General features: G+C 45.9%; 1 protein-coding gene across 3 annotated transcripts in view; it reads right to left on the reverse strand.

Annotated features, from left to right (window-relative positions):
• The window catches only part of LOC140396533 (protein PALS1-like), a 181,308-nt gene that overhangs the window by 8,621 nt on the left and 146,863 nt on the right, over positions 1 to 25,824 (reverse strand). For all 3 annotated transcript variants that reach the window (XM_072485253.1, XM_072485263.1, XM_072485269.1), the window contains 8 exons: positions 22,348 to 22,509; positions 22,104 to 22,181; positions 20,645 to 20,828; positions 19,845 to 19,916; positions 17,117 to 17,188; positions 13,494 to 13,661; positions 13,213 to 13,415; positions 10,579 to 10,689 (listed from right to left, as the gene is read on the reverse strand). In XM_072485253.1, the coding sequence (XP_072341354.1) occupies positions 10,579 to 10,689; positions 13,213 to 13,415; positions 13,494 to 13,661; positions 17,117 to 17,188; positions 19,845 to 19,916; positions 20,645 to 20,828; positions 22,104 to 22,181; positions 22,348 to 22,509 (1,050 nt within the window). The remainder of the gene's footprint in view (positions 1 to 10,578; positions 10,690 to 13,212; positions 13,416 to 13,493; positions 13,662 to 17,116; positions 17,189 to 19,844; positions 19,917 to 20,644; positions 20,829 to 22,103; positions 22,182 to 22,347; positions 22,510 to 25,824) is intronic.

The following is a 25,824-nucleotide window of genomic DNA, read 5'->3' on the forward strand; positions in this document are numbered from 1 at the left end:
GGAGTAGACCCCTGGAGATTTAGTAGACCTAGGAGTAAGGAGTTTTCGTTTTTCTCCTATGTCCACAAAGTTTATTCACGGATAGACTTTTTTTGTTTTGGGAAGGGCACTGATCCCGAAGGTGACGGGGACGGAGTACACGGCTATAGCTATTTCGGATCACGCTCCAACATTCGGTGGACCTGGAGATAGGGGAGGAAAAAGAACAGCGTCCACCCTGGAGAATGGACATGGGATTATTGGCAGATGAGGGGGTGTGTTTAAGGGTGAGGGGGTATATTGAAAGGTACTTGGAACTCAATAATAATGGGGAGGTTCAGGTGGGAGTGGTCTGGGAGGCGCTGAAGGCAGTGGTTAGAGGGGAGCTGATATCTATTAGGGCACATAAAGGAAAGCAGGAGGGTAGGGAAAGGGAGCGCTTGTTGAAAGAACTTCTGAGGGGTGGACAGACAATATGCGGAGGCACCGGAGGAGGGACTGTACAGGGAAAGGCAAAGGCTACATGTAGAATTTGACTTGTTGACTACGGGTAATGCAGAGGCACAATGGAGGAAGGCACAGGGTGTACAGTACGAATATGGGGAGAAGGCGAGCAGGTTGCTGGCCCACCAACTGAGGAAAAGGGGAGCAGCGAGGGAGATAGGGGGGGGGTGAGAGATGAGGAGGGAGCGATGGAGCGGGGAGCGGAGAGAGTGAATGGAGTGTTCAAGGCATTTTATGAAGGATTATATAAAGCTCAGCCCCCGGATGGGAAGGACAGAATGATGTGCTTTCTGGATCAGCTGGAATTTCCTAAGGTGGAGGAGCAGGAGAGGGCGGGACTGGGAGCACAGATTGAGACGGAGGAAGTAGTGAAAGGGATTGGGAGCATGCAGGCAGGGAAGGCCCCGGGACCAGACGGATTCCCAGTTGAATTCTATAGGAAATATATGGACTTGCTGGCCCCGCTACTGATGAGAACCTTTAATGAGGCGAGGGAAAGGGGGCAGCAGCCCCCGACTATGTCAGAGGCAACGATATCGCTCCTCCTAAAGAAGGAAAAAGACCCGCTGCAATGCGGGTCCTATAGGCCTATTTCCCTCCTGAATGTGGACGCTAAGATTCTGGCCAAAGTAATGGCAACGAGGATAGAGGATTGTGTCCCGGGGGTGGTTCATGAGGACCAAACTGGGTTTGTGAAGGGGAGACAACTGAATACGAATATACGGAGACTGCTAGGGGTAATGATGATGCCCCCACCAGAGGGGGAAGCGGAGATAGTGGTGGCGATGGATGCCGAGAAAGCATTTGATAGAGTGGAGTGGGATTATTTGTGGGAGGTGCTGAGGAGATTTGGCTTTGGAGATGGGTATATCAGATGGGTACAGTTGCTGTATAGGGCCCCGATGGCGAGTGTGGTCACGAATGGACGTGGTTCTGAGTATTTTCGGCTCCATAGAGGTGTCCTCTGTCCCCGTTATTGTTTGCACTGGCGATTGAGCCCCTGGCCATAGCATTGAGGGGTTCCAGCAAGTGGAGGGGAGTACTCAGGGGAGGAGAAGAACACCGGGTATCTCTGTATGCGGATGATTTGTTGTTATATGTGGCAGACCCGGCGGAGGGGATGCCAGAGATAATGTGGATACTTGGGGAGTTTGGGGATTTTTCAGGGTATAAATTGAACATGGGGAAAAGTGAGTTGTTTGTGGTGCATCCAGGGGAGCAGAGCAGAGAAATAGAGGATTTACCGTTGAGGAAGGTAACAAGGGACTTTCGGTACTTGGGGATCCAGATAGCCAAGAATTGGGGTACATTACATCGGCTTAATTTAACGCGGTTGGTGGAACAGATGGAGGAGGACTTTAAGAGATGGGACATGGTGTCCCTGTCACTGGCAGGGAGGGTGCAGGCGGTTAAAATGGTGGTCCTCCCGAGATTTATTTTTGTGTTTCAGTGCCTCCCGGTGGTGGTCACGAAGGCTTTTTCAAAAGAATCGAGAAGAGTATTATGAGTTTTGTGTGGGCCGGGAAGAACCCGAGAATGAGGAGGGGATTTTTGCAGCGTAGTAGGGACAGGGGGGGGCTGGCACTACCGAGCCTAAGTGAGTACTACTGGGTCGCCAATATTTCAATGGCGTGTAAGTGGATGGGAGAAGAGGAGGGAGCGGCGTGGAAGAGATTGGAGAGGGGGTCCTGCAGTGGGACTAGCCTACAAGCTATGGTGACGGCACCGTTGCCGTTCTCACCGAAGAAATACACCACAAGCCCGGTGGTGGTGGCTACATTGAAAATTTGGGAGCAGTGGAGACGGCATAGGGGAAGGACGGGAGCCTTGGTGTGGTCCCCGATAAGAAATAACCATAGGTGTGTTCCGGGGAGAATGGATGGGGGATTTGGAGCATGGCAAAGAGCAGGGGTAGCACAATTGAGAGATCTGTTCGTAGATGGGACGTTTGCGAGTCTGGGAGCGCTGACGGAAAAATATGGGTTGCCCCAAGGGAATGCATTTCGGTATATGCAACTGAGGGCTTTTGCGAGGCAACAGGTGAGGGAATTCCGCAGCTCCCGACGCAGGAGGTGCAGGATAGAGTTATCTCAGAGACATGGGTGGGGGATGGTAAGGTGTCGGACATATATTGGGAAATGAGGGACATGGGGGAGATCATGGTAGATGAGCTGAAAGGGAAATGGGAAGAAGAGCTGGGGGAGGAGATTGAGGAGGGGCTGTGGGCTGATGCCCTACGTAGGGTAAACTCATCGTCCTAGTGTGCCAGGCTAAGCCTGATACAATTTAAGGTGTTACACAGGGCGCATATGACTGGAGCACGGCTCAGTAAATTTTTTGGGGTAGAGGATAGGTGTGCGAGATGCTCGAGAAGCCCAGCGAATCATGCCCACATGTTCTGGTCATGCCCGGCACTACAGGGGTTTTGGGTGGGGGTGGCAAAGGTGCTTTCGAAGGTGGTGGGGGTCCAGGTCGAACCAGGCTGGGGGTTGGCTATATTTGGGGTTGCAGAAGAGCCGGGAGTGCAGGAGGCGAGAGAGGCTGATGTTTTGGCCTTTGCGTCCCTAGTAGCCCGGCGCAGGATATTGTTAATGTGGAAGGAAGCCAAACCCCCGGGTGTGGCGACCTGGATAAATGACATGGCAGGGTTTATAAAGTTAGAACGGATTAAGTTCGTACTAAGGGGTTCGGCTCAAGGGTTCACCAGGCGGTGGCAACCGTTCGTCGACTACCTCACAGAAAGATAGAGGGAATGGAAAAGAAGAAGACAGCAGCAGCAACCCAGGGGGGAGGGGAGGAATCGGACGGACTCTCAGGGATGTTATTGTATATGTATAGGCACTTGTTTTAGGTAATGTATATTGGACTGTTGGATTGTATCTTTGGAGAGTATTTATTTTTGACAAGGCAGTTGCCATTTAGTTTGATTTTTGTTTCTGTTCATATATTATTTATTTATTTATTTAAAACTGGCCACTGTTATTTATATTGCTTTATTGTTGTGTAAAAGAAACACTACGTACTGTTATGTTTGGCCAAAAAATCTTGAATAAAATATATTTTTTAAAAAAAGGATGCTCAAGGGATCAGAATTGAAAGGAGCACAAAGAAATCAGGGGCGAAATTCTCCACCAACGGCGTGATGTCCGCCGACTGGCGCCAAAAACGGCGCCAATCAGACGGGCATCGCGCCGGCCCAAAGGTGCGGAATGCTCCGCATCTTTGGCGGCCTAGCCCCAACATTGAGGGGCTAGGCAAACGCCAGAGGGATTTCCGCCCCGCCAGCTGGCGGAAATGGCGTTTGTTGTCCCGCCAGCTGGCGCGGAAATGTGGCGCATGCGCGGGAGCGTCAGCGGCCGCTGAGTTTCCCGGCGCATGCGCGGGAGCGTCAGCAGGCGGCGATAGTTTCCCGCGCAATGCGCAGTCTCTTCCGCCTCCGCCATGGTGGAGGCCGTGGCGGAGGCGGAAGGGAAGGAGTGCCCCCACGGCACAGGCCCGCCCGCGGATCGGTGGGCCCCGTTCGCGGGCCAGGCCACCGTGGGGGCACCCCTTGGGGCCAGATTGCCCCGCGCACCCCCCCCAGGACCCCGGAGCCCGCCCACGCCGCCTGGTCCCACCGGTAAATACCAGGTTTGATTTACGCCGGCGGGACAGGCAATTTCTGGGCGGGGACTTCGGCCCATCCGGGCCGGAGAATTGAGCGGGGGGTCCCGCCAACCAGCACGGCCCGATTCCTGCCCCCGCCCAATCTCCAGTACCGGGAGACTTCGGCGGGGGCGGGATTCCACGGCGGCCAACGGCCATTCTCCGACCCGGCGGGGGGTCGGAGAATGACGCCCCAGAAGTTTGTGAGGAGGGTGGGCAAGGTACTGGGGAGATTTGAAAACAAGTGAGGGGCATTTTAAAATCTGGGTATTGCTTAACCGGGAGTCAAAGTAAAGTTTGTGAGCACAGGGCTGATGCGTGAACGGTACTTGGTGCGGGTAAGGACGTGGATAGCAGTTTTGGATGACCTCAATTTTTCAAGTACAATGTAAGAAGATAGCAGGGAAATGTTAGAATAGTCATGTCTAGAGGTAACAAAGGAATGGGCTGATGGTTTCAGCAGCAGAAGGTGTAAGACAGGGATGGAGTTGGGTAATGTTACGGAGGTGGACATGGGAGCTTTTAGAGATGGTGTGAGTATGAGGTCGGAAGCTCTATCTCAGGGTTAAATATGGCACCAGAGTAGCTAATAGTTTTGGTTCATCCTCAGACAGTTGCCAGGGAGAGGGATGGAAACATATAACCCCACAGTGCAGGAGGCCAATTGGCCCATCGAGTCTGCACCGACTCTTGGAAAGAGAGTCACCCTATCTAGACCCCCCCCCCCCCCCCCCCCCCCCCCCCCCCCCCCCCCCCCAAACCTATCCCTGTTCGCCCATAATGCCAGTTAACCTTCACACCTTTGGACACGAAGGGGCAATTCAGCACCATCAATCCACCTAACCTGCATATCTTTGGACTGTGGGAGGAAACCGGAGCACCCGGAGGAAACCCACTCAGACACGGGGAAAACGTGCAAACTCCATCCATACAGAGACCCAAGGGCAGAATTGAATGTCGAGTCACTGGCACGGAGAGGCTGCAGTGCTAACCACTTTGCTGCCCTGATGGGATCAGACTAGGGAGTGGAATTTATGGCAGGGATCAAAGGCTTGGTGCTGCCCAATACTGACCGTTTGAAAGTTTTGCTCATTCAGTATTGGATGTTGAACATGTAAACTGGGATTTTCCAGCCCCTCTCACTGGCAGGAACTGCTGTTCCCACCAAAGACAACAGGGATTTAAATGGATTGTCGCGTCTGCCATGGGAAAAGCCACTACGGCGGGGCCAGAAAGTCTCAGTTTTTAGTCTGACAACTTAGAGGCAGTGGAGGGGCTTAGCGAGGTGGTGGTGAGGTACAGCGGTGTGTCATCAGTGTACATGACGTGTTTTCAGACAATATCAAGTAGCGGCACATAAATGAGAAACAGGGGGTGGCTGGGCCAAGTCTGGTTCCTTGCATAACTGCAATAATGGGGTGGATTTCTCCACACCAGGAGCCAAAACCAAGTACAATCTTCAGCTGAAGTGTGGTGAGGGTGCGGTGAGGGTGCAAGTCTTGCTGTTCCCAGTTTAGATTCTTGTGGCACCACTACTGATTAGAGTGTGTAATTATAGTGTGACAGAATTTAAAGGTTCCATTATAAATATGGTCACATTTTTAAAATTTTTTTAAAAATTAACAAATAGTTTGACATTTTTAAAATGTTATCTGAATGTTAGTCATAGGTCTTATCCTTGCTCTCCTATTTTAGTTGCTACTAGCTTGGTATCAACTATACCCTTCCAAAAAGGATGGGTGTGCAGGAAACAGGTTTCAAGAAAGGTTTGTATTGGAACTGGTGCATAAGTTGTCCTTCTGCCTGGCAAAGAGCCCAGTCTCTGCTCTGCACATTCCTCTGACAGGATAGTCGAGAACGCAAATTCCAATGCGGAGAGTCATGGATTTATCAACTCATCAAAAGATACCCAAAGGAATGGAATAAAAAATAATAAAGCAGCATGAAAACACAGCTGTAATACAAAGTCTAAGAAGTTCCATCATCCTAAATCAAGTATTCTCAGCATGTAATAAAACATAATAAAAATGCCAACGTCTGAGACATGATGATACTCCCTCTATCGAAGCAATTGCAAGATCAGCATGCACAGCGTGTCCGGAGCTCCAACATGAAGCTGATTAAAGCTTTCTCAATAGGAACAATGTTAATTAATTCCTATCTTGAAGTGATATGCAAAAGAAGGACAAATTCCCCACGGTCCATCTCAGCATTTAAATTTTAGGGGTGCAGTAGAAGCTCTATAATCCCGTGAAATAGCTTCTCCTTTCTCTCCAGTAATAATGGACAATCCACAAGTTTTGAACTTTCACATATGGCACAGCAATGAAGTACAACATTAAGGAAGTGAATTTCAATCCACCTTGGGCTGTAATATTGACTTGCATCGCATAAAAAGGGAAACTATTTTAAGCGGAACGTGCAATAAAATGTGTCATCTCACAAAATCTCTAGCAGATAATCAGATGGTGGGTAATTGGAACAGATAACAGAGGTTTCACTGCACAGAGGGACTGAATTCTGGCAAACTACAACTTAAAAATATGCTTAATAAAAATAACAAAGTCAATAACAAAGATCGAGAAATATGCTTAATAAAAATAACAAAGTCAATAACAAAGATCGAGACATACATGCAGGCAAACAAGAACAGTCAAATTTATTAATCCAACACTCACTGAATTCCTCCCAAGATATTACATTATCTTTTGTAAGGGTAATACTTTGTTACTAGTAATGAAGTGATTTTCCTCAGCTTATGGCTTGGCAGCAGCCATCATTACCTGGACAAGAATTTGCAAATAAAAATCACCGTTAAACTAGTGAACATTCGGACTTCTGGTGACGGTGGGCAGGAGGCAGCCACACATTGGAGGGCTCCCGTTCGGGAACGGCATTTTCGGGGCTTTAAGCCCGGTCCCAGGGTCCACGGAGGCGGCAAAAGCAGGGCGAAGGCACAGAGGAGGCACAATGAAGGCACAGTAAAGGAAAATGTCGAGGGTGAGCAAAAAAACGGCCGTAAAATAAACAGCTGAAGGTCCGTCGGGGAGTGGAAAGGTCATCGCGGGGTCACCAAGGAAAATGGAGGCTGGAGCACCAGGGGAGGCCGCATTGCTTATGGCTGAAGAAATAACTAAGGTGATGGCTGCGGAATTCAAAGGCAGCTTAAAAAATACATGAAGACAATGAGGAAGGAGATGAGGGAGGTTTTGAGTGTGCTGGTGGAGGAGGCGATTTCCCCGGTGACGACGGCGGTGGCAAGCGCAGTGGCGGAGGTGCGGGAGCAAGGGGAGGCGCTGAAGGAAGTGGAGGAGACATTATTGCAGCACGGTGATCAACTTACCTCGATGGGGAAGGAGATGCGGAAGGTGATGGAGATTAACAAAGATCTGTGAGGAAAAATGGAAGACCTGGAAAACAGATCCAGGCGACAGAAGTTGAGGATTGTGGGGCTGCCCGAAGGAGTTGAAGGACCAAGGCCGACTGAGTATTTTGCCGCGATGCTGGCAAAACTATTGGGGGAGGGGGAGGATCCCTCCCGATATGAACTGGATCGGGCTTATCGGTCGTGGAGGCCTGTACCAAAGGCGAGTGAGCCGCCAAGGGTAGTGACTCTGCTTCCGTAGGTACAGTGTGAAGGAGAAGGTCCTGTGCTGGGCCAAGCAGAAGTGGGTGGTGCAGTGGGCTGGGGTTGGTATACGAGGGCTTTACGGTGGAGCTGGAGTGGAGGTGGGCTGCCTTCAACCGGGTGAAGAGCACATTGTACATTAGCAAGGTGCAGTGCGGCATTGTATATCCAGCAAAGCTGAGGGTGACTTACAAGCTCAAGGACTTTTATTTTGGAACGGCGGAAGCAGCAGAGGAGTTTGCGAAGGCAGAAGGAATGTGGCAGAACTGAGAAATTGAGAAATGGCCATGTGCCAATGTAACCTCATGACTGTATTTTCTTCTTTTTTGTTTCACTGCGTGCGGGTGTAGAGGCTAAAGGAGCCAATGTTGTATATATTTGGACAAGGGAAGTGATGGGACTTTCACTCGAAATGAGGGCTCCTTGGGGTGTAGGTGGGTATGTGGGGTTTGTGTGCTAAAAAGAGGATTTCTGGGCTTTCCTAGGGCCGGGCAAGGGGGAAAAGGGACCCGGGCGGGGGCCTCCACACTGGCTGGTTTAAGCCAGCCAGTGAACGGGAGTGAGGTAGGGGGAGGGGCTGCGGCCATCGGAGCCTGGCAGTACAGGGTCCGAGTGGTCTAGCCGGGGTGGAAAGTTGGGGTGGAAGGAACGGTGGTTGGGGGGAGGAGTTTAACAAGAGGCAGTGGACAGGAGGAGTTGGAGGGGGGGGGGGGGGGGTTGTTTACATCTCTCGGGTATCATGTATGGTACTCTTTCAGAGGTTGGATGGCGTTGAGTGTAGTGGGGGGGGGGGGGGGGGGGGGGGAAGAGTGGACTCTATAGGTCAATGGTGACCATGGGCGGTCCTGGACTCCTTTTTCTTTATCTCCTTTGTTTTTTGTTTCACCGTGGGAGGGTTTGTTTTATTGGATGCATATATTGACAGGTGGGCAGTTGTTTGGGGTGGTGGGAGGATGGGATCATTGTTATTGTTAAGGGGATTGACTTTGTACGTGTTACCGTTTACTGTCTGTGGGAGAGGTGTGAATTTTGAAGGAAAATGTGAAAATGGAGAATAAAAACATTTAAAAGAAACTAGTGAACATTCAAATCCCTTTCATAGACAAATAATCAGAGAGAAGTGGATCCTAAGCCAGGGAAGAAAATATCAGGTGAATTGACCGTGCAGGTGGATCTTGAAGTGATGGTAGTGCTGCAGTGTGGAAGGATTCATGGAGGGAATTTGGAGCATAGGGCCGAGGTAGCTGAAGGCATGGGTGGGGTGGAAGGAACAAAGAGACACGCATATCCTGAGAGTTGGAAGAGTTAGAGTTCTTTAGAAATAGTCGGTCTAAAGAAAGCAGAGGATAGAAAGAGACAATATTGGGTTGTGAATTTAACAAGGGGATGAGAACAGAGATTCTGAGAGGCCAGTAGCCAACATGGGTCACATGGACGAAAACTGTGGATGTTGTCTACATGGACTTTAGGAAAGCATTTGATAAGGTCCCTCATGGCAGGCTGGTGCAAAAGATTAGATCACATGGGGTCAGGGGTGAACTAGCTGGATGAGTCTAGAACTGGCTTGGCCATAGAAGACATGGGGTAGCAGTGGAAGAGTGTTTTTCCAAATGGAGGTCTGTAACTAATGGTGTTCCGCAGGGATCAGTTCTGGGATCTCTGCTCTTTATAATATATATAAATGACTTGGAAGAAAACATAGAGTGTCTGATTAGCAAGTTTGCGGATGATATTAAGATTGCAGGAGTTGCGGATGAAGATTGTCAGAGAATACAACAGGATATAGATAGGCTGCAAAATTGGGCAGGGAAATGGCAGATGGAATTTAACCCGGACAAATGCGAAGTGATGCATTTTGGTAGATCCAATTCAGGTGGGAGCTATAAAATAAACGGCAGAACCATTTATCAGGAACAGAGATCTGGGCGTGCAGGTCCACAGATCCTTAAAAGTGGCAGCACAGACCAGGAGAGAGGGATTGACGAGCTCCCACTAAAAAGGGCGGAGAGGAGCTTCAGGTATTTGGGGGTCCAGGTGGCCAGGAGCTGGGGGGCCCTGCATAGACTTAATTTCATGAGGCTGGTGGAGCAAATGGAGGAGGAGTTTAAGAGGTGGGACGCGTTGCCGCTGTCCCTGGCGGGTAGGGTGCAGTCAGTCAAGATGATGGTGCTCCCAAGGTTTTTGTTCCTGTTCCAGTGCCTCCCCATTCTTATCCCGAAGGCCTTCTTTAGGCAGGTCAACAGGAGCATAACGGAGTTTGTGTGGGCTCCGAGGGTGAGAAGGGTGTTCCTGGAGTGGAGTAGGGATTGGTTGGGGGGGGGGGGGGGGCAGGTGCTGCCCAACTTAAGAGATAAGGAACAAAATCAGTGAAGTGAAATGAAAACTAGGAACTAAAATACTTACTGAACGATAAAAAGGTTAAAGTAATGAAAGGCAACTTTCAACGATCATAATGCAGATTAAGGCAAAAACCTTTTGCCTAAATCTTCTGATCCTACCTGCTGCTGGAATTACCGTGGGCAGGTGGACAAGCAAAAGGTCTGCTGACCTCTGCTGGGAATCTCCGGTCCTGTGGTGTGCAGGACCAGAAAATGCAGTCCTTTGTTAATAGCATGATACTGTTTTTTAATAGAAAAATCCAGAAGAATCATCACTGCACATGAGGAACAAGACAAAAAAAGTAATGCTACTCTCCAGTTCTTGAATTAAACTCATCAACCTTGAAACTGTCTTCTCCGAATAAGCGTACATCATGTTCTGTCTAAACTCACTTCATTAACTGCAGTGAGTTCTGCAGAGCACAAAAGGTACAAAAATATTACCTTCGGATTTTTCCCCTCTTTGGTCAGCATTGCACGCAGTCTCTCCTGGGAAGGTGGTGCAATGAAGATTATATAAGGTTTTAAATCTGAATTGCGCAGAATCCTCAATGACTAGAAAACAAAAATGTATAGAGTATAAAATGAGAAAACATGATGAAAATTCCAAATAGTCATTGATATCTGCTATTTCTTTAGGACAGAATAACTAATGCAATTCCATACAATTTATTCCTTGGGGCAAGAGTATTTTTCCAGAGATCTCCCATTTCAATGGGACTCAAAAAATGTAAATGAGGCAATAAACTTTGCTGTACATTCTTGTATTCAAGACAGCTATCTGTAGAAGTGCTCTTTAGTTCCAAATGGAGCACAGCAGTATTCTACAATAACAAGTGCTGTATTAACCATCATTCTATTTTTAAATACAGGAACCATAATAGCAGCAGAGGAGCTCAAATTAATTTGGTCTAAGCTCGAGGGCTTGTGTTAATTATTGCGATCAGATTTCTCTTGGATTATAAACGTAGGCAGTAAGCGACAGATGGCTGTCTGGCGAATACTATGCTGCAAAAATTTCAGGAGTACCCTGAAGTCACCAAAATATTTTACATATATATGCGTCACATTGTTGTGGCTGAGTGAATCACACAGAAAAATGCAATGCAAGACATCAAATGAGAGGAACACACATAGGCAAACCATCTGAAGCCAATTTACAAACCAGCTGCTTGAATCTGCTGTTACTGCTGAAACTAAGTGCTCTGTTTCAACAAAAGATAAGTCAGCAAGTCTTCATGGGCTCCCAGGTTCGGAACCCTGTTTTAGTTTGTTATGAAGGATCGGAATGCACTGCCTGATCGTGTGGTGGAGGCATTTCAGACGTGGCTTTCAACAAGGTATTGGATAATTACCTGAAGAGAATAACAATGCAGGGCTACATGGAAAAGTTGGGGAGTGCAACTAGCCAGAGTTGCTCTTACAGAGAGCCAGCACAGACATGATGGGCCAAATGGCTTCCCTCCTGTGCTGTTACCATTCTTTCCTATTAACAAATATTGGTCAAACTGTGTTTCAACCTTGAATGAGGCAACTGGCTACTTTGGGTGTTTTTGTAACATCTATGGCTATGAGAATTAGTAATTTGTTCTCATCCCTGTCATTTTTCCTATTACTGTCACCCAGTTTTGTTGTAAGCATAACTTGAAAGCAATATAATAAACTTCAGTTTTTATAGGTTTGGATTGGAACAGAGATGCTTCAAAAAGTAATTTTAAATTTTCTTTAAAAAAGTACGTGGAATAATAATGGGTTGTCATTTAGCTCAACTGTCCTTGTTAATATCCTGCTCAATTTGTTAGCGCTTCAAGTGTTCACAGACAATTATGGATTGAGGAAGGTTATTCAGCCCACCTCAATACATCCATCCAGAACAATCCAATAGTCCCCACCATTGCTGCATCTAATTGCTCCTCGAATGATTCAGCCAGCGGTTCTTATCACCAATCTTGTTCGAGGAAATCCACTTGAAATCTTTGCATGAAAGACCTGCTGCTGTTGTAAAGTTACGCCTCATAATTTTGCTGCTGTAAGGCTGAAACTTTTCTTTTACAATGATATATTGCCTAGATTGAAACATTACGGTGATATACATGTCTCTGCAGGTACCATTTCTTCTTGCTCTCTCAGCCACTCCAATCACCTTTTCAAATATATTTCTGAAGGGTCCTATATAAAAGTAGTCGCCATAGTCCCAGATGACCATAGGTTGCTTTCCCCTCTGAGGGGGAAGAGTAATTTAATCTGAGGATCACCATATCTCAGGCGAGTGACAAGGTTGAGAAGGCGGAGCCTTCATGTATAACCTCAGCCGGGAACGGAATTGAACCCATGCTGCTGGCCTCGCTCTACATCATAAATTGGCCGGCGTGAGTCGCGAAGGTCGGCAGGCACGGGTCGCGAAGGTCGGCAGGCACGGGTCGCGAAGGTCGGCAGGCACGGGTCGCGAAGGTCGGCAGGCAGGGGCCGCGAAGGTCGGCAGGCAGGGGCCGCGAAGGTCGGCAGGCAGGGGCCGCGAAGGTCGGCAGGCAGGGGCCGCGAAGGTCGGCAGGCAGGGGCCGCGAAGGTCGGCAGGCACGGGCCGCGAAGGTCGGCAGGCACGGGCCGCGAAGGTCGGCAGGCACGGGCCGCGAAGGTCGGCAGGCACGGGCCGCGAAGGTCGGCAGGCACGGGCCGCGAAGGTCGGCAGGCACGGGCCGCGAAGGTCGGCAGGCACGGGTCGCAAAGGTCGGCAGGCACGGGTCGCAAAGGTCGGCTGGCACGGGTCGCGAAGGTTGGCAGGCATGGGTCACGAAGGCCAGCATGGGTCTTGAAGGTCAGCATCGTGGGTTGCGATGGATAGCCATTTGGTAAAAATGGGTCCTTGGCAAAAAGGTTTGAAAAGCACTGCCTTATATAACAAGCATCTTTCTCCAATTAACATTTCAAACTTTTCCCAGTTCTGACGAACGGTCACAGACGTGGAACATCAAATTACCCTCCAGAAATGTTGTCCACAGATGCTGCCAGACCTTCTGAGTATTTTCAGCACTTTGTTTCCAGTTCAGATTTTTGTAACTTGTGCTCCTAGCTGCTTACCTGGGTGTGCAAATTTAACAGGCATATCTTTGCAGAGTTGATCACCTGCCGCACTGAATCGATACTGGTGCCATATAGATTCTTTTCATATTCGCCATGTTCAATGAACTTGTTGCTTGCCATGTCGGCTTCGAAAAATTGGCGTGACACAAAGAGGTAATCACGCCCATTCACTTCGTTATCTCTCATGGATCGTGTTGTATCTACAAATGCAGAGATATGAGTTATATCAAAAATACACCATACAATACAGGTGAAACTAGATAGTCGAATTAACTTACGAGGTACTGCTGGGGCAAAACGATCAGCCTCTCTTTCCATCAGTTTCTGCCGTAATTCATTCTGACCGCAGTTCGGTGGGCCAATTAGAACAATTGGCCGTTTTCTGCTTGCAGGTTGGTGATACAGCGACATTTCTTCATACGTCAAGATCTCATCATTGTCATAGTCTATTGGGGGAATTGGAAAAACAGTCACTCGATGTTTATAAGGTGTGTTATGCGCACCTGCAATAAACTAATTCTTCCTCAAATTCCAGACATGTCTAAAAAAGAAAATCTACAGTTTTGTAAATGTAGTTCTGTTGGTAAATTTACTAAAAGTTTTGCTGAGCATTCAGATGACACCTACACTAAAAAATAATAACAGAATAGGAGCAGGAGTAGACAAACAGCTTGTCGAGTCTGATCCCTCATTCAATATGATCATGGCTGATCTTGGGCTTCAATTTCACTTTCCTGTCCGCTATCCATACCCCTTGATTCCCTGAGACACCAAATCTCAGCCTTAAGTACATTAAATGATGCCACTTTCACAACCCTCTGCGGTAGAGAATTCCAAAGATTTACAACACTTGGAGTGCAGCAATTTCTCATCTCGGTCCCAAATGAACGGCCCCTTCTGAAACTTTGCCTCAGGTGTTCGAGAATACCCCAGCCAGAGGAAACAACATTTCAATATCGGCATCGTGGGCAAGCTCCTTCATAATGTTGAATGTCTTCTAAACACCAGAGAATATAGACTCAATATACAGATCCTCGCATCATAGGGCAATCACCTCATCCCTGGGTCCAATCTCAGTGAACTAATACAAGTTTATCGTTCCTTAAATGTGGAGACCAAAATTGCAAAGTTTTCCAGGTGTGGTCTCACCAAAACCCCATACAACTGTAGCAAGACTTCTGTATTCTTGCACTCCACTGTCCTTACAATAAAGAACAATATGCCATTTGCTTTCATAATTGCTTGATGTAACTAACATTTTATGTTCCTTGTTTTATTAAAATTCATTTATGGGATGTGGGCATCGCTGGGTAGGCCAGCATTTATTGCCCATCCCCAGTTGCCCTTCAGAAGGTGGTGGTGAGTTGCCTTCTTGAACCACTTCAGTCCTGGAGGTGTAGGTACGCCCACTGGGCTGTTAAGGAGGGAGTTCCAGGATGTTGCCCCAGCGACAGTGAAGGAACAGCGATATATTTCCGAGTCAGGGTGGTGGGTGACTTGGAGGGGATCCTCCAGGTGATCTGCTGTTCTTGTCCTTCTAAATGGTAGTGGTCGTGTGTTGGAAGGTTCTGTCTAAGGAACCTTGGTGAGTTACTGCAGTGCATCTTGGAGATGGTACACACGACTGCCACTGTTCAGTGGTGGAGGGTTTGAATGTTTGTGGAAGGGGGAGAAATCAAGCGGGCTGCTTTGTCCTGGATGGTGTCAAGCTTCTCGAGTGTTGTTGGAGCTGCATTCATCCACGCAAGTGGGAGTATTCCATTACACTCCTGACTTGCGCCTTGTAGTTGGTGGGCAGGAAGTGAGTTACTCGCTGTAGGATTCCTAGCCTCTGACTTGCCCTGGTAACCACAGTATTAATATTACTAGTCCAGTTCAATTTCTGATCAATGGTAACCCCAGGAAGTTGATTGTACAAGTATATCCAAGTCTCTCTGAACATCATGCCTTTTCTGTTTTTGGATTATTATGACCAATGAATAACCTCACACTTCCCCACCTTACACTCCATTTGCCACCTTGTTGCCCACTCACTTAATCTTTCTCTTTTAGTCCTCCTCAAAGCTTGCCCTCCCACTTAGACCAATTAAGAGCCAAGTTGCTAAGCAATCTACGTACACCTGTGAATTTCCATTTGCGCGGGCAGAATGGGGTGGGGATGTTTGGGGGATGGGGAGCATGTAGGGATGCTGTGGCTGTTTGCTGTTGCCACGGTTGTTTTTGTTTTTCTTCTTTGTTATGTATATATTTGAAAAATTTCTCCAATAAAATATTTTTAAAAAAGAATTTCCATTAGCCTGATAGAGAATACACACCCCATCTCCTCATTGAATGCATCCCAATTAGCCAAGTTCATACATTTCTCTGCTTAACTTAAAGAACCTCAAAAGAATGTCTTTCTACATCCACTTCTTGTGCCAACTGAAGAGTAAAAGATCAATTCCAGGTGAAAGCAATATCTGATTATTCTTCCCATATGTACCCGAGCAAATCACGATTAATCTCAATAATTATTCACTGTGCTGATTAAAGTAAGGGATCTCAGTGATGGGTAGTGAAATACCTATCATAGACTTTGCTCCAAGTGTTAGCATGGATCAAATTATAAGCCATTTGTTTTGTTTCCTGTTGTCTGGACAGATTCAGAATAGCCGTGCTCAGTCTAAATGCCTTTTGTCATTTGTTTCTTTTTTTAAATTACATCCGAGAGAAATGACAAAATCCATACTATCCACTTAATTGTGTCACACTCTTCCAATTATTGGCAGATCTACAATAGGGCAAACCATTTGCATCCACAGGAAAATGACACAAGCTGGTAAACAGTTTCAAAAGGTGACTCTCCAAGAAGCTGTCTTGACTTAAACTTTATAATTTAGACTATGTATGCATATAGCATTCTTTCAAAGGTGGGAAAAAAGTTGGAGAGTTGGAAGTACATGAAAGTCTTGTGGGGCTGACAAGGTACAGGAATACACTCCCTGGAATATTTTGAATTTTATATCAAAGTTAATGTATTTTGCTTCATGTGGGCACTCTGTTCTTCCTAACCATACTTCAGTTTCTAGCACCTTTCCTTCAATTCATTGCTCCTTGCCTCTTCTTTGTTATTGCTATCCTTTTTTGCCATCGCCGCTTTGCCACCGGTATCCCACCATGGGCGGCATGGTAGCACAGTGGTTAGCACTGTTGCTTCACAGCGCCAGAGTCCCGTGTTCAATTCCCGCTTGGGTCACTCTCTGTGCGGAGTTTGCACGTTCACCCCTCGTCTGCGTGGGATTCCTCCGGGTGCTCCGGTTTCCTCCCACATGTCCCGAAAGATGTGCTTGTTAGGTGAATTGGGCATTCTGAATTCTCCCGAACAGATACCGAAATGTGGCGACGAGGGGAATTTCACAATAACTTCATTGCAGTGTTAATGTAAGCCTACTTGTGACAATAATAAAGATTATTATTATTCATAACAATGGCCCCTTCTGCTAGCTGTGCCCAAATGCTAACAGGTTGTCCTGCACCCTTCCTCCCGGAGCACTAATGGGTAACTCTAGGTACTTCTGCCTACAGTATAGAAAGGCCAGAACCACAATCATTAGTGTGAACAGCTGGTAGAGGAAAAAGGGGCCTGATCTGAACTATTAGTAGCTGTAATTAGGTAGCAGCAGGGTGCAGAGAGAGGTGAATCGCCTTCACTGAATTTTAATCAGCAAACATTGGGACACAAAGCAAGTTAATTGTCACGTGAACAGACGTTTGGCACATCTCGAGAATGTTTCAGATGCAAAATCATCTAGCTTCAGCTATTAAAATAATTAAACATCTAGCAAAGTCTACGGCATACAGTGGTTATAGTTCACTAAATCACGATCCTTCCGTTAAACCTGGCCATTTTATTTATACATACCATCGTTTCTATTTGCGTTGTATAGCACTTTCTTCCGCTTCTTCTTATTTTTCTTAGCACACCAAAGTTTACCTGAAGTAGAAAAATGTTGAGGCAAATGATATTTAAGGGCAAGTGGCTAAACTGGAGTAAATTCCAATGCCAACTTTAATCAGATGAGAGACAATCGTCACAGTTAAGAATCAGCAAGGTTAGAATCAGAACACTCTTATTTTGTTTTTTAAAAAAAATAATTTTGATTAAGGTTTTCACAGAATATCAATAACAAAATGAAAAAGGAACCCAACAGGGTTAAATACAAAACAGTCAAAAAACAACCCTCCATACCCCCTCCCCCCTGCACATAAATAATAAATGAACACCCCAACTTAACACAAAGCCGTGCCTGCACTGGTTTCCTCAAAGAGCTACCTAATTAGTCTCGCATTCCTACCTCTACCTCATAGCGCTGCAAGAGTTTCCCCTTCAGGCATTTATCCAATTCTCCTTTGGAAATTATTATTGAATCTACTACCACCACCCCTTTTTAGGCAGTGCATTCCAGATTATAACAATTCACTGCATTAAAAAAATCTGACCTCAGGTTCTTTTGCCAATTGTCATAAATCCCATAAATGGGCAGCACGGTAGCACAGTGGCTAGCACCCGGGACCCTGGCACTGTGAAGCGACAGTGCTTGGGTCACTGTCTGCGCGGAGTCTGCACGTTCTCCCTGTGTCTGTGTGGGTTTCCTCCAGGTGCTCCGGTTTCCTCCCACAAGTCCCGAAAAACGTGCTGTTAGGTAATTTGGACATTCTGAATTCTCCCTCAGTGTACCCAAACAGGTGCCGGAATGTGGCAACTAGGGGCTTTTCATAGTAACTTCATTGCAGTGTTAATGTCAGCCTACTTGTGACAATAAAGATTATTGAAATTAAAAAATCTATTCCTTCCTGCTACTGGTAAGACTATTTTTGATTCTTTGGGGATTATCCTTACCGAACTGCCTGAACAATCATAACCTCGCCTTTGTTTACGGTTGCACGGTAGCACAGTGGTTAGCTCAGTTGCCTCACAGCTCCAGGGTCCCCGGTTTAATTCCCGGCTTGGGTCACTGTCTGTGCGGAGTCTGCACGTTCTCCCCGTGTCTGCGTGGGTTTCCTCCAGGGTGCTCCGGTTTCCTCCCACAGTCCAAAGATGTGCAGGTTAGGTGGATTGGCAATGCTAAATTGCTGTTAGGTTAGGTAGGGTTGCTGGGTTATGCGATAGGGTGGAGGTGTGGGCTTAGGTAGGGTGCTCTTTCCAAGAGCCAGTGCAGACCCGATGGGCCAAATGGCCTCTTTCTGCACTGTAGATTCTATGACTCGCAAGCAGGATATCATGACTTCCGGAGGCTTTTGCTGTTGTTGCTTTTACTGTGGTCATTATACACACAAAAGCCCAGGTTTGCATGCTGCACAGATTACATTTTTATTTATCCATTCTTCACTGATATTTGAACCTAACATTATCATCATATGGTAAAGGGTTCACTTTTTAAACTCAGTTGCATTTCAGATCAATAATTTAACAATGTTTTGTAACTAAATCAGGATACCAAATGCGGTTTAATAATTACGATATTACAACGCACTATCTTTTGATTTCGCAGACACCAATTGGGCAAATATTTCTTCGGATTTAGTGAAACAAAGTCCCTAATCAAAACAATACAACTTACTTGATTCATTAAACCAAATACTGTAACCACATACCCACTTCAAGGTAGTAATAACCTGATTTTAACCAGCTTGTTGAGTTATCTTTCTGGAACTAGGGGAATGTTTTAAATGCCTCATTGGTAGCTACCCAATTAGTCATCCACATGTACACGGTGACGTAAAAGAAAATCCACAAAGACAAACCATAATATCTAATCATTACAATAGCAGTTTAGTTTCATAGTTACATAAAATATTACACTGCATAATTCTTAATCATACGGATGTTAAAATACTCAAAAGTCAGATCAATTTATCAAAACTACTGAACGTTATATAGACCAAATTTATTTGCTGCATAATGGGTGGCAGGCTTTCAGTAATTTGTAAAGGATGAACAGTTTTAATTGCAAAAAACTTAAGACTGCACAATTAATCAATGAATAAATAATTCTGAGTTGTATTGGAGCATCGAACTCTCAAGTCTAGTCTAAAACCACAAAAAAATATAAATATATTATTAAGTCTGTTATCCCGCTTCTGGCACTACTTTGGGTCATGGAAATGTTGTCCTGATGAACTTCAAACATTTTCAATGAAACATTCTGTTTTGAACAAAGTTGGGAGGTTTGGACAGATATTTTGAGTCAGTCATGGAGGGGCTGCTCTACATCACTAATTATCCTGCAGTTACCAGTATAATATCGCTTTGGCTATGGTGTACAGTTGATATGACCACTTCTTCCTGTATTCATGGATGTGGGCGCCAGCCAGTGGCCCAGATGGTAAATCAGAGAGAAAGGCATAATGTATATAGCCTCCAGTTACAGCTGGAATCCACATCTTCATCTTCATTATGAAAGTCCAACCAACTACAGCTTGGAATTACTTTAGTTACATCGTAATTACAATTCTTTGATAGACTTAAAAATGTTTGTTGCAGTTACCCATAAATTATGATGCTTCCTTAATCCCAATTTGTACTTTACAATTGTTTACATTCCTAAATGTTTTAGTTTACATGCCTCTGGATTTATACTACATCTAACCTGATTTCTCTGGTTCCTTGTCCTCCTCAATGGTTTGTTTCATGGCTTCTCTTTGTTGCTGGAAGCTTTTCCCTGTTTATATGTAAAGGAAAGGGTTACTGCAAAGAATAAAATGCAAGATTGTAATGTGTATATAAAATGAGTGTAATCTTTTTTAAATAGTATATCACTGGTAAATTCCATCTGTGCTGTTCAACCCACAGAAATGCTTGAGCATGGTAGCATAGGGGGCACGGCAGCACAGTGGTTAGCACTGTTGCTTCACAGTGCCAGGGTCCCGGGTCCGGGTCCGATTCCCGGCTTGGGTCACTGTCTGTGCGGAGTCTGCACGATCTCCCCATGTCTGCATGGGTTCCCTCTGGGTGCTTCGGTTTCCTCCCACAAGTCCCGAAAGACGTGCTTGTTAGGTGAATTGGACATTCTGAATTCTCCGTGTACCTGAACAGGCACCGTAGTGTGGCAACTCGGGGATTTTCACAGTAACTTCATTGCAGTGTTAATGTAAGCCTACTTGTGACACTAATAAAGAATATTATCTCGGCTCTGAAATTGAGAAGCAGCTTTGGATGCTGATCGTGGCTTCCTTCAAGTATAAAAGCCACTTGCAATTACCTTTTCGCAAACCAGCATTTTTACAAAAGCAAGGAACAATGTAGAAACAAGGAAGTTAATAATTTTGCACTAATTACTTTAAATCAGTCACGAACAGCAAGATCCCCTCTTCACAACCAGCATACACAAGTCCAACATGCAAATAAAAAAAATCAACTGTATATTAATACAGTATATTAATACTATACCTGGAACAAGCCCAGCTAATGGCTGGTTGTCTTCATCTCCATCTCTGTAAGCTTGCCACCAGTTTGGGTCTTCTTGGCTTATTACATGAAGTACATCTCCTTTTTGGAAAGACAGCCCCAGTTCGCGACAGGGGATATAAGGATCATCTGAAGGGTCGTAATCAAAATGGGCTTTCACGTGTACCTGAAGAAACAAGCAGCTATACATCAAAATTTGCTCCTTTTCCATCCGTATTCCCTGCTTCTCGTCTCACATTCCAGCATCTCAGTGCATTCAGAGATTATAGGCAGAGATCTACAACCATTCAGGGCAGGGTGAAGGCTCTACCTTCACACAGAACATTTCCCTAGAATTTGAAAGTGCTTTGTGTGTCAACACATCACCATGCACCAAAGTATGATTATGCCCTTCAAGACAGTGCAATTGTACAAATTTGTCCCCTCCCCAACTCTGTGATTTTCATAAAGCAGTCATTTTCTTCCAAAAAGGAAACTACAAGCATAACTTAGTCTGCTCCACCAAGTTGTTAAAATGATTCAAGTTGGTAGGTGATAGCAAAACCAGCATTTCTTGCACGGTAGCATAGTGGTTAGCACATTTGCTTCACAGCTCCAGGGTCCCAGGTGTGATTCCCGGCTTGGGTCACTGTCTGTGTGGAGTCTGCACGTTCTCCCCATGTCTGCATGGGTTTCCTCCGGGTGCTCCGGTTTCCTCCAAAAGTCCAAAGATGTGCAGGTTTGGGTGGATTGGCTATGCTAAATTGTCCTTAGTGTCCAAAAAAAAAACAACAAAAAAAAAAAACAGGTGGGGTGGGGGCTTGGGTAGGGTGCTCTTCCAAGGGATGGTGCAGACTCGATAGGCCAAATGGCCTCCTTCTGCACTGGAAATTCTATAGATAGTTTATAGATAGTTTATTGACTTGTTTAGTCCCACAGATCTCATTTCCCTCAACCCATTGTCCTAGCTATCCCCTAATTATACGTGCCCAAAAACAATTAATACCTATCACACATTTCTCTTAACCAGAACAAGAAAACTGACATTAACAAGCCTGAAAAATGTAATGGACAAGGTGTGAACAAAAGCTTGGCACTGGAACTTTTGTGTTTATCAGCTTGTTGTGAGCACATTTATCGCAGATAACATCAACAATTCTAACATACTGGGTACTGGATTACAGATTACTAGTGAGCCACTTACCATGGAGAAGAACAACCCATGCTCTTGTTTTTCATTTAAAAAGGGCTTCAACCCTCACATTTTAATAACTAAATGCAATGGCACAACAACCGTAATCCTGAACGGTTCCCTCCACCTACCCCCCCTCCCCCCCCATAAATGATTGGGTAAAATTACAGTCGATAAACCTGACATAATTTGCTGAAGCTATAGGATATAGTCAAACAATAGTTAAAAATCTCAAATCAGTATGTGTTTTTTAAAATATAGCTTACTTACCACCATCTCCTTGGCAGGAGAATTCTTGGTCTGCTGACTGGGAATCAGCACAAATGTCAGTGTACCATGCATGTCAGCCTACATGCAAAACAATGAAAAGAAGTTATTCTGACCTTATTTAAACATTAGCCAATGTAATTCAGACTACCAGAAAAGTGACAACCACACAAATACTTCATAAAGATCAGACTGACAACATCTGAAAGGAAAGGCAGCTCTGGACAAGCAAAAAGAAATCACATACCAGCAAATCAAACACCTCATTGACATCTTTTCCACGAATCTCAATCCCATTTATTTCAAGGACTTCATCTCCTTCATGCAATACACCACTCTTCTCTGCAGCACCACCCTTCACAATACGACTAATAATGACAGATTCCACATCATTGCGCACTGTAGCGCCCTATATTGGAATACAAAAAGAACACGAGTTATTCAGGTTGATGATGGACCAGACAGTCAGGTTAAATGCCTGGATTTAGGTGAATCGGCTGATCCCAGTGAAGTCAGCACTACCAATGATAGCATGCTCAGGAAGGGTGGGGGGGGGGGATCAGCTCAAAACACAGCTCTTTTTTTCTCGTGATCCTCTGTTGTAAAGGACACCTCCTCAGATGATAACAGGAATGCACTCAGCTATGACACCAGTTACCTAACTGTGTGGCAGTAATATCCATGCGCTCCAACAGTGTTACACTCATTAACCAGGTTTGCACATGAATGACTAATTGAGCAAATCTCTGCAAAAATGTCAATGGAACTGGATTGGAGTTTGAGGCATCAACATCAGGCCTTCAGGACAGACAATGGGCAGAGATTAGAGGTGCAGGGAGAAACTAAAAGTTAAGGGACAAATTACATTGGAAATGTGAAACCGCTCAGGAAGACCACTAGGTGGAGTTAAAATGCTGCATTGAAGTGAAGAATCATCACGTGAGGGGTATAAGGAAAACAAAGGGAAGAAGTAGCATCCAAATATCTTCAAAAATTAAATCAGTCTTTAATTATTTGCAAAGACTGATGCTAGGAGCAATGCTAAATGAGGTTATGGCAAAAAGCAGATATCCTTCTAGACAGAAGGCAATAAAGCACAAAAGGGCAAGTCTACAACATTTTAACAAGTGAGCAACGTGGACTAAATTCCTTCTCCAAGCAAGTATGTTGACTGAGTATTATATATATTGATAACTCACTCAATGTCATCTTCCCTATCCCTTGATGTCAATAGCATTTAGGAATCTATCGATACCAGTTTTGAATATACTTATTGACTGAGCTTCCACAGCCCTCTGGAGTAGAGAATTCCAAATATTCAATACCTCGTGAGTGAGGAAATTCCTCCTTATTTCAGTCCCATATGGCTTGTTGAAGCCATGATCCCTGGTTCTAGACCCACCCGTTAAGCATTAAAACCTGAGCTTGGAACCTCCAGTATTGCAATGAAGTTCAACACTACAAACTGACAAAAACAAACAGTGCCAAATGCATAAACTGGAGGAATCTGGGGCTGAATTCTCTGCCGTCGGAATGCTCCGTTTTGCCAACAGCCTGGGGGTTTTCCGACGGTGTGGGCCTGCCCACAACGGGAAACCACATTGACCAGCCGGCGAAATGGAGAATCCCGACAGCATGCTGAACCAGAAATTTGGCGTGGTGGGACGGAGAAACCCGCCCCTGATTTCTATGCAGCAGAGGTAATACAAAAAAAAAAATCCTCTGAATATACACGGAGTGAGAATTGTCAAAAAGTCCGAATAGAGAATTACAAAGACGAGCAGGTTAGGTAGATTAGCTATGCTAAATTGCCTCTTAGTATCCAAAAGGTTAGGTGGGGTTACGGGGATAGGGTGGAGTCGTGGGCTTAAGTAGGGTACTCTTTCCAAGAGCTGGTGAAAATTCGATGGGCTGAATGGCCTCCTTCTGCACTGTAAATTCTATGTTCTATTCTCGACTCAAACGTTCATATGATATATACTCAACCCTAATGATGTACAAGATTTCAAATTAATTTTGTCAGCAAATAAAAATGCAATTTAAGCCATGGCCCCACCATTTATTCATGTCCCAGTATGTTATAATTATCAAATGACATAGGTATGCAGATTTCTGATACATATTTTGTGGTATTAGAAGATCATGTTCTAAATCCTTGCCTACTTTTTCACCCACTATTTTAAAAAGTACACTAAAATCAAAATCTCTCAGCAATACTTTATGCCATAATTTGTTAGCTTCTTCCAATATAAATTGTACTGGTGAAATACGTATGTTAAATGAAGTCGCATCAGTCAAATCTTGATCTAGAAGGGGGCTTTCAAATTTTTTCACATCATGTAATTAAATTCAAAATTGCACAACATCAGCAATAGTAATTATTTTATTCATCCTTTGTTCCTCTTCCCTCAGGGGTAGCACAGTGCTAGCACTGCAGCCTCACAGCGCCAGGGACCCAGGTTCTTTGTGGCTTTGGTTGACTGTCTTTGGAGAGTTTGCATGTTCTCCCCAAGTCTGCGTGGGTTACCTCTGGGTGCTCCGGCTTCCTCCCACAGTCCAAAGATCTGCCGGTTAGGTGGGGTCACGGGGATGGGCCTAGGTAGGATGCTCTTTCAGAAGGTCGGTGCGAACTCGATAGGCCAAATGGCCTCCAGCTGCACTGTCGGGATTCTATGGTATTCCATGCTCTGTTGCCTGAGTTGACCTTGGCGGGTGCCCCGGACCTCGAGGGTCCCAGTCTGCTTTTGGCCTGCATGAGTGTTGCAGTGCTACCCTCCTCAGTGTCCAAGAGAGGGGCATCAGATGGGTTGGACACCCCCGAAGGTCTCCTGGGTGGAAGGCCTTGGGCTGCACTGTTGTCAATTCCCTTCACTGTGGGTGCCCAGGGACCACTGGGCTCCTCCATGGAATAGAGGGGCAGCTGGAGTGAGAACCAGGAACCCGGTCATCCTCTGTAGCTGATAATCTTGGCTTCCCACGAGTGCCTGCACCATGCAGTGAAACCCTGCACCGTGGAACTCATGCCCTCAGCCATGATGGTCATGAGCTGAACCATGAAGCGCACAATCCCTACCATGGTGAACACATCAAGGTCTCCACTGCAGACACCACTCTTGCACTGTTGGCTTGTTGTGTCTGATTGGTGGCGCCCTCTCCTCTGACAGAGGGTGATGGGACCCCTCCAGTCGGTCTCACAGTCCGAGGAGAGATGCTGTCATTTCTTGTTGATTCTTGCGACTCTGCCTTTGTAGCTCCAGCAGCTCTGGGACGACCAGACCCAGGAATACCTCACTGCCTTGGGTTCAGCAGAGTCCGGGGCTCCGGCATCGCTCCGAGTGCTGGATCCCTGGGATGTCTCTGCCTCCGGTCTTCAGTGATGAGGTGCTCACCAGTGAGTGACCCAGAAGCCTACCTACTAATTATTACCACTGAGGTGCAAGCATCTGTGCTGGTGAGGTGTGAATGTGTGGTCAAGTGTGGTCCTGCTCCTCGCCAACCAGCTCAAGGGCTTTTTCCTCAAAGCAGGTTAGGGTTTTCAGCTTGGGCATTACTCCACAGGCTGTGCCTGCTCACATCAGTTGTGCTCGAGTTTGTCCTGCAATGAGACAGATGGGAAAGTGTAGGCAGTAGTCCTGCCAAGTCATGGTGGTGAAGTCTCTCATGCATGGGAGATGAATGCGAGTCATGATTTGAGGAGCAGAATAGCTACTGGGGGAATATTGGG

This window comes from Scyliorhinus torazame, chromosome 2 (genome assembly GCF_047496885.1).
Source record: "Scyliorhinus torazame isolate Kashiwa2021f chromosome 2, sScyTor2.1, whole genome shotgun sequence".
Lineage (NCBI taxonomy): Eukaryota > Metazoa > Chordata > Chondrichthyes > Carcharhiniformes > Scyliorhinidae > Scyliorhinus > Scyliorhinus torazame.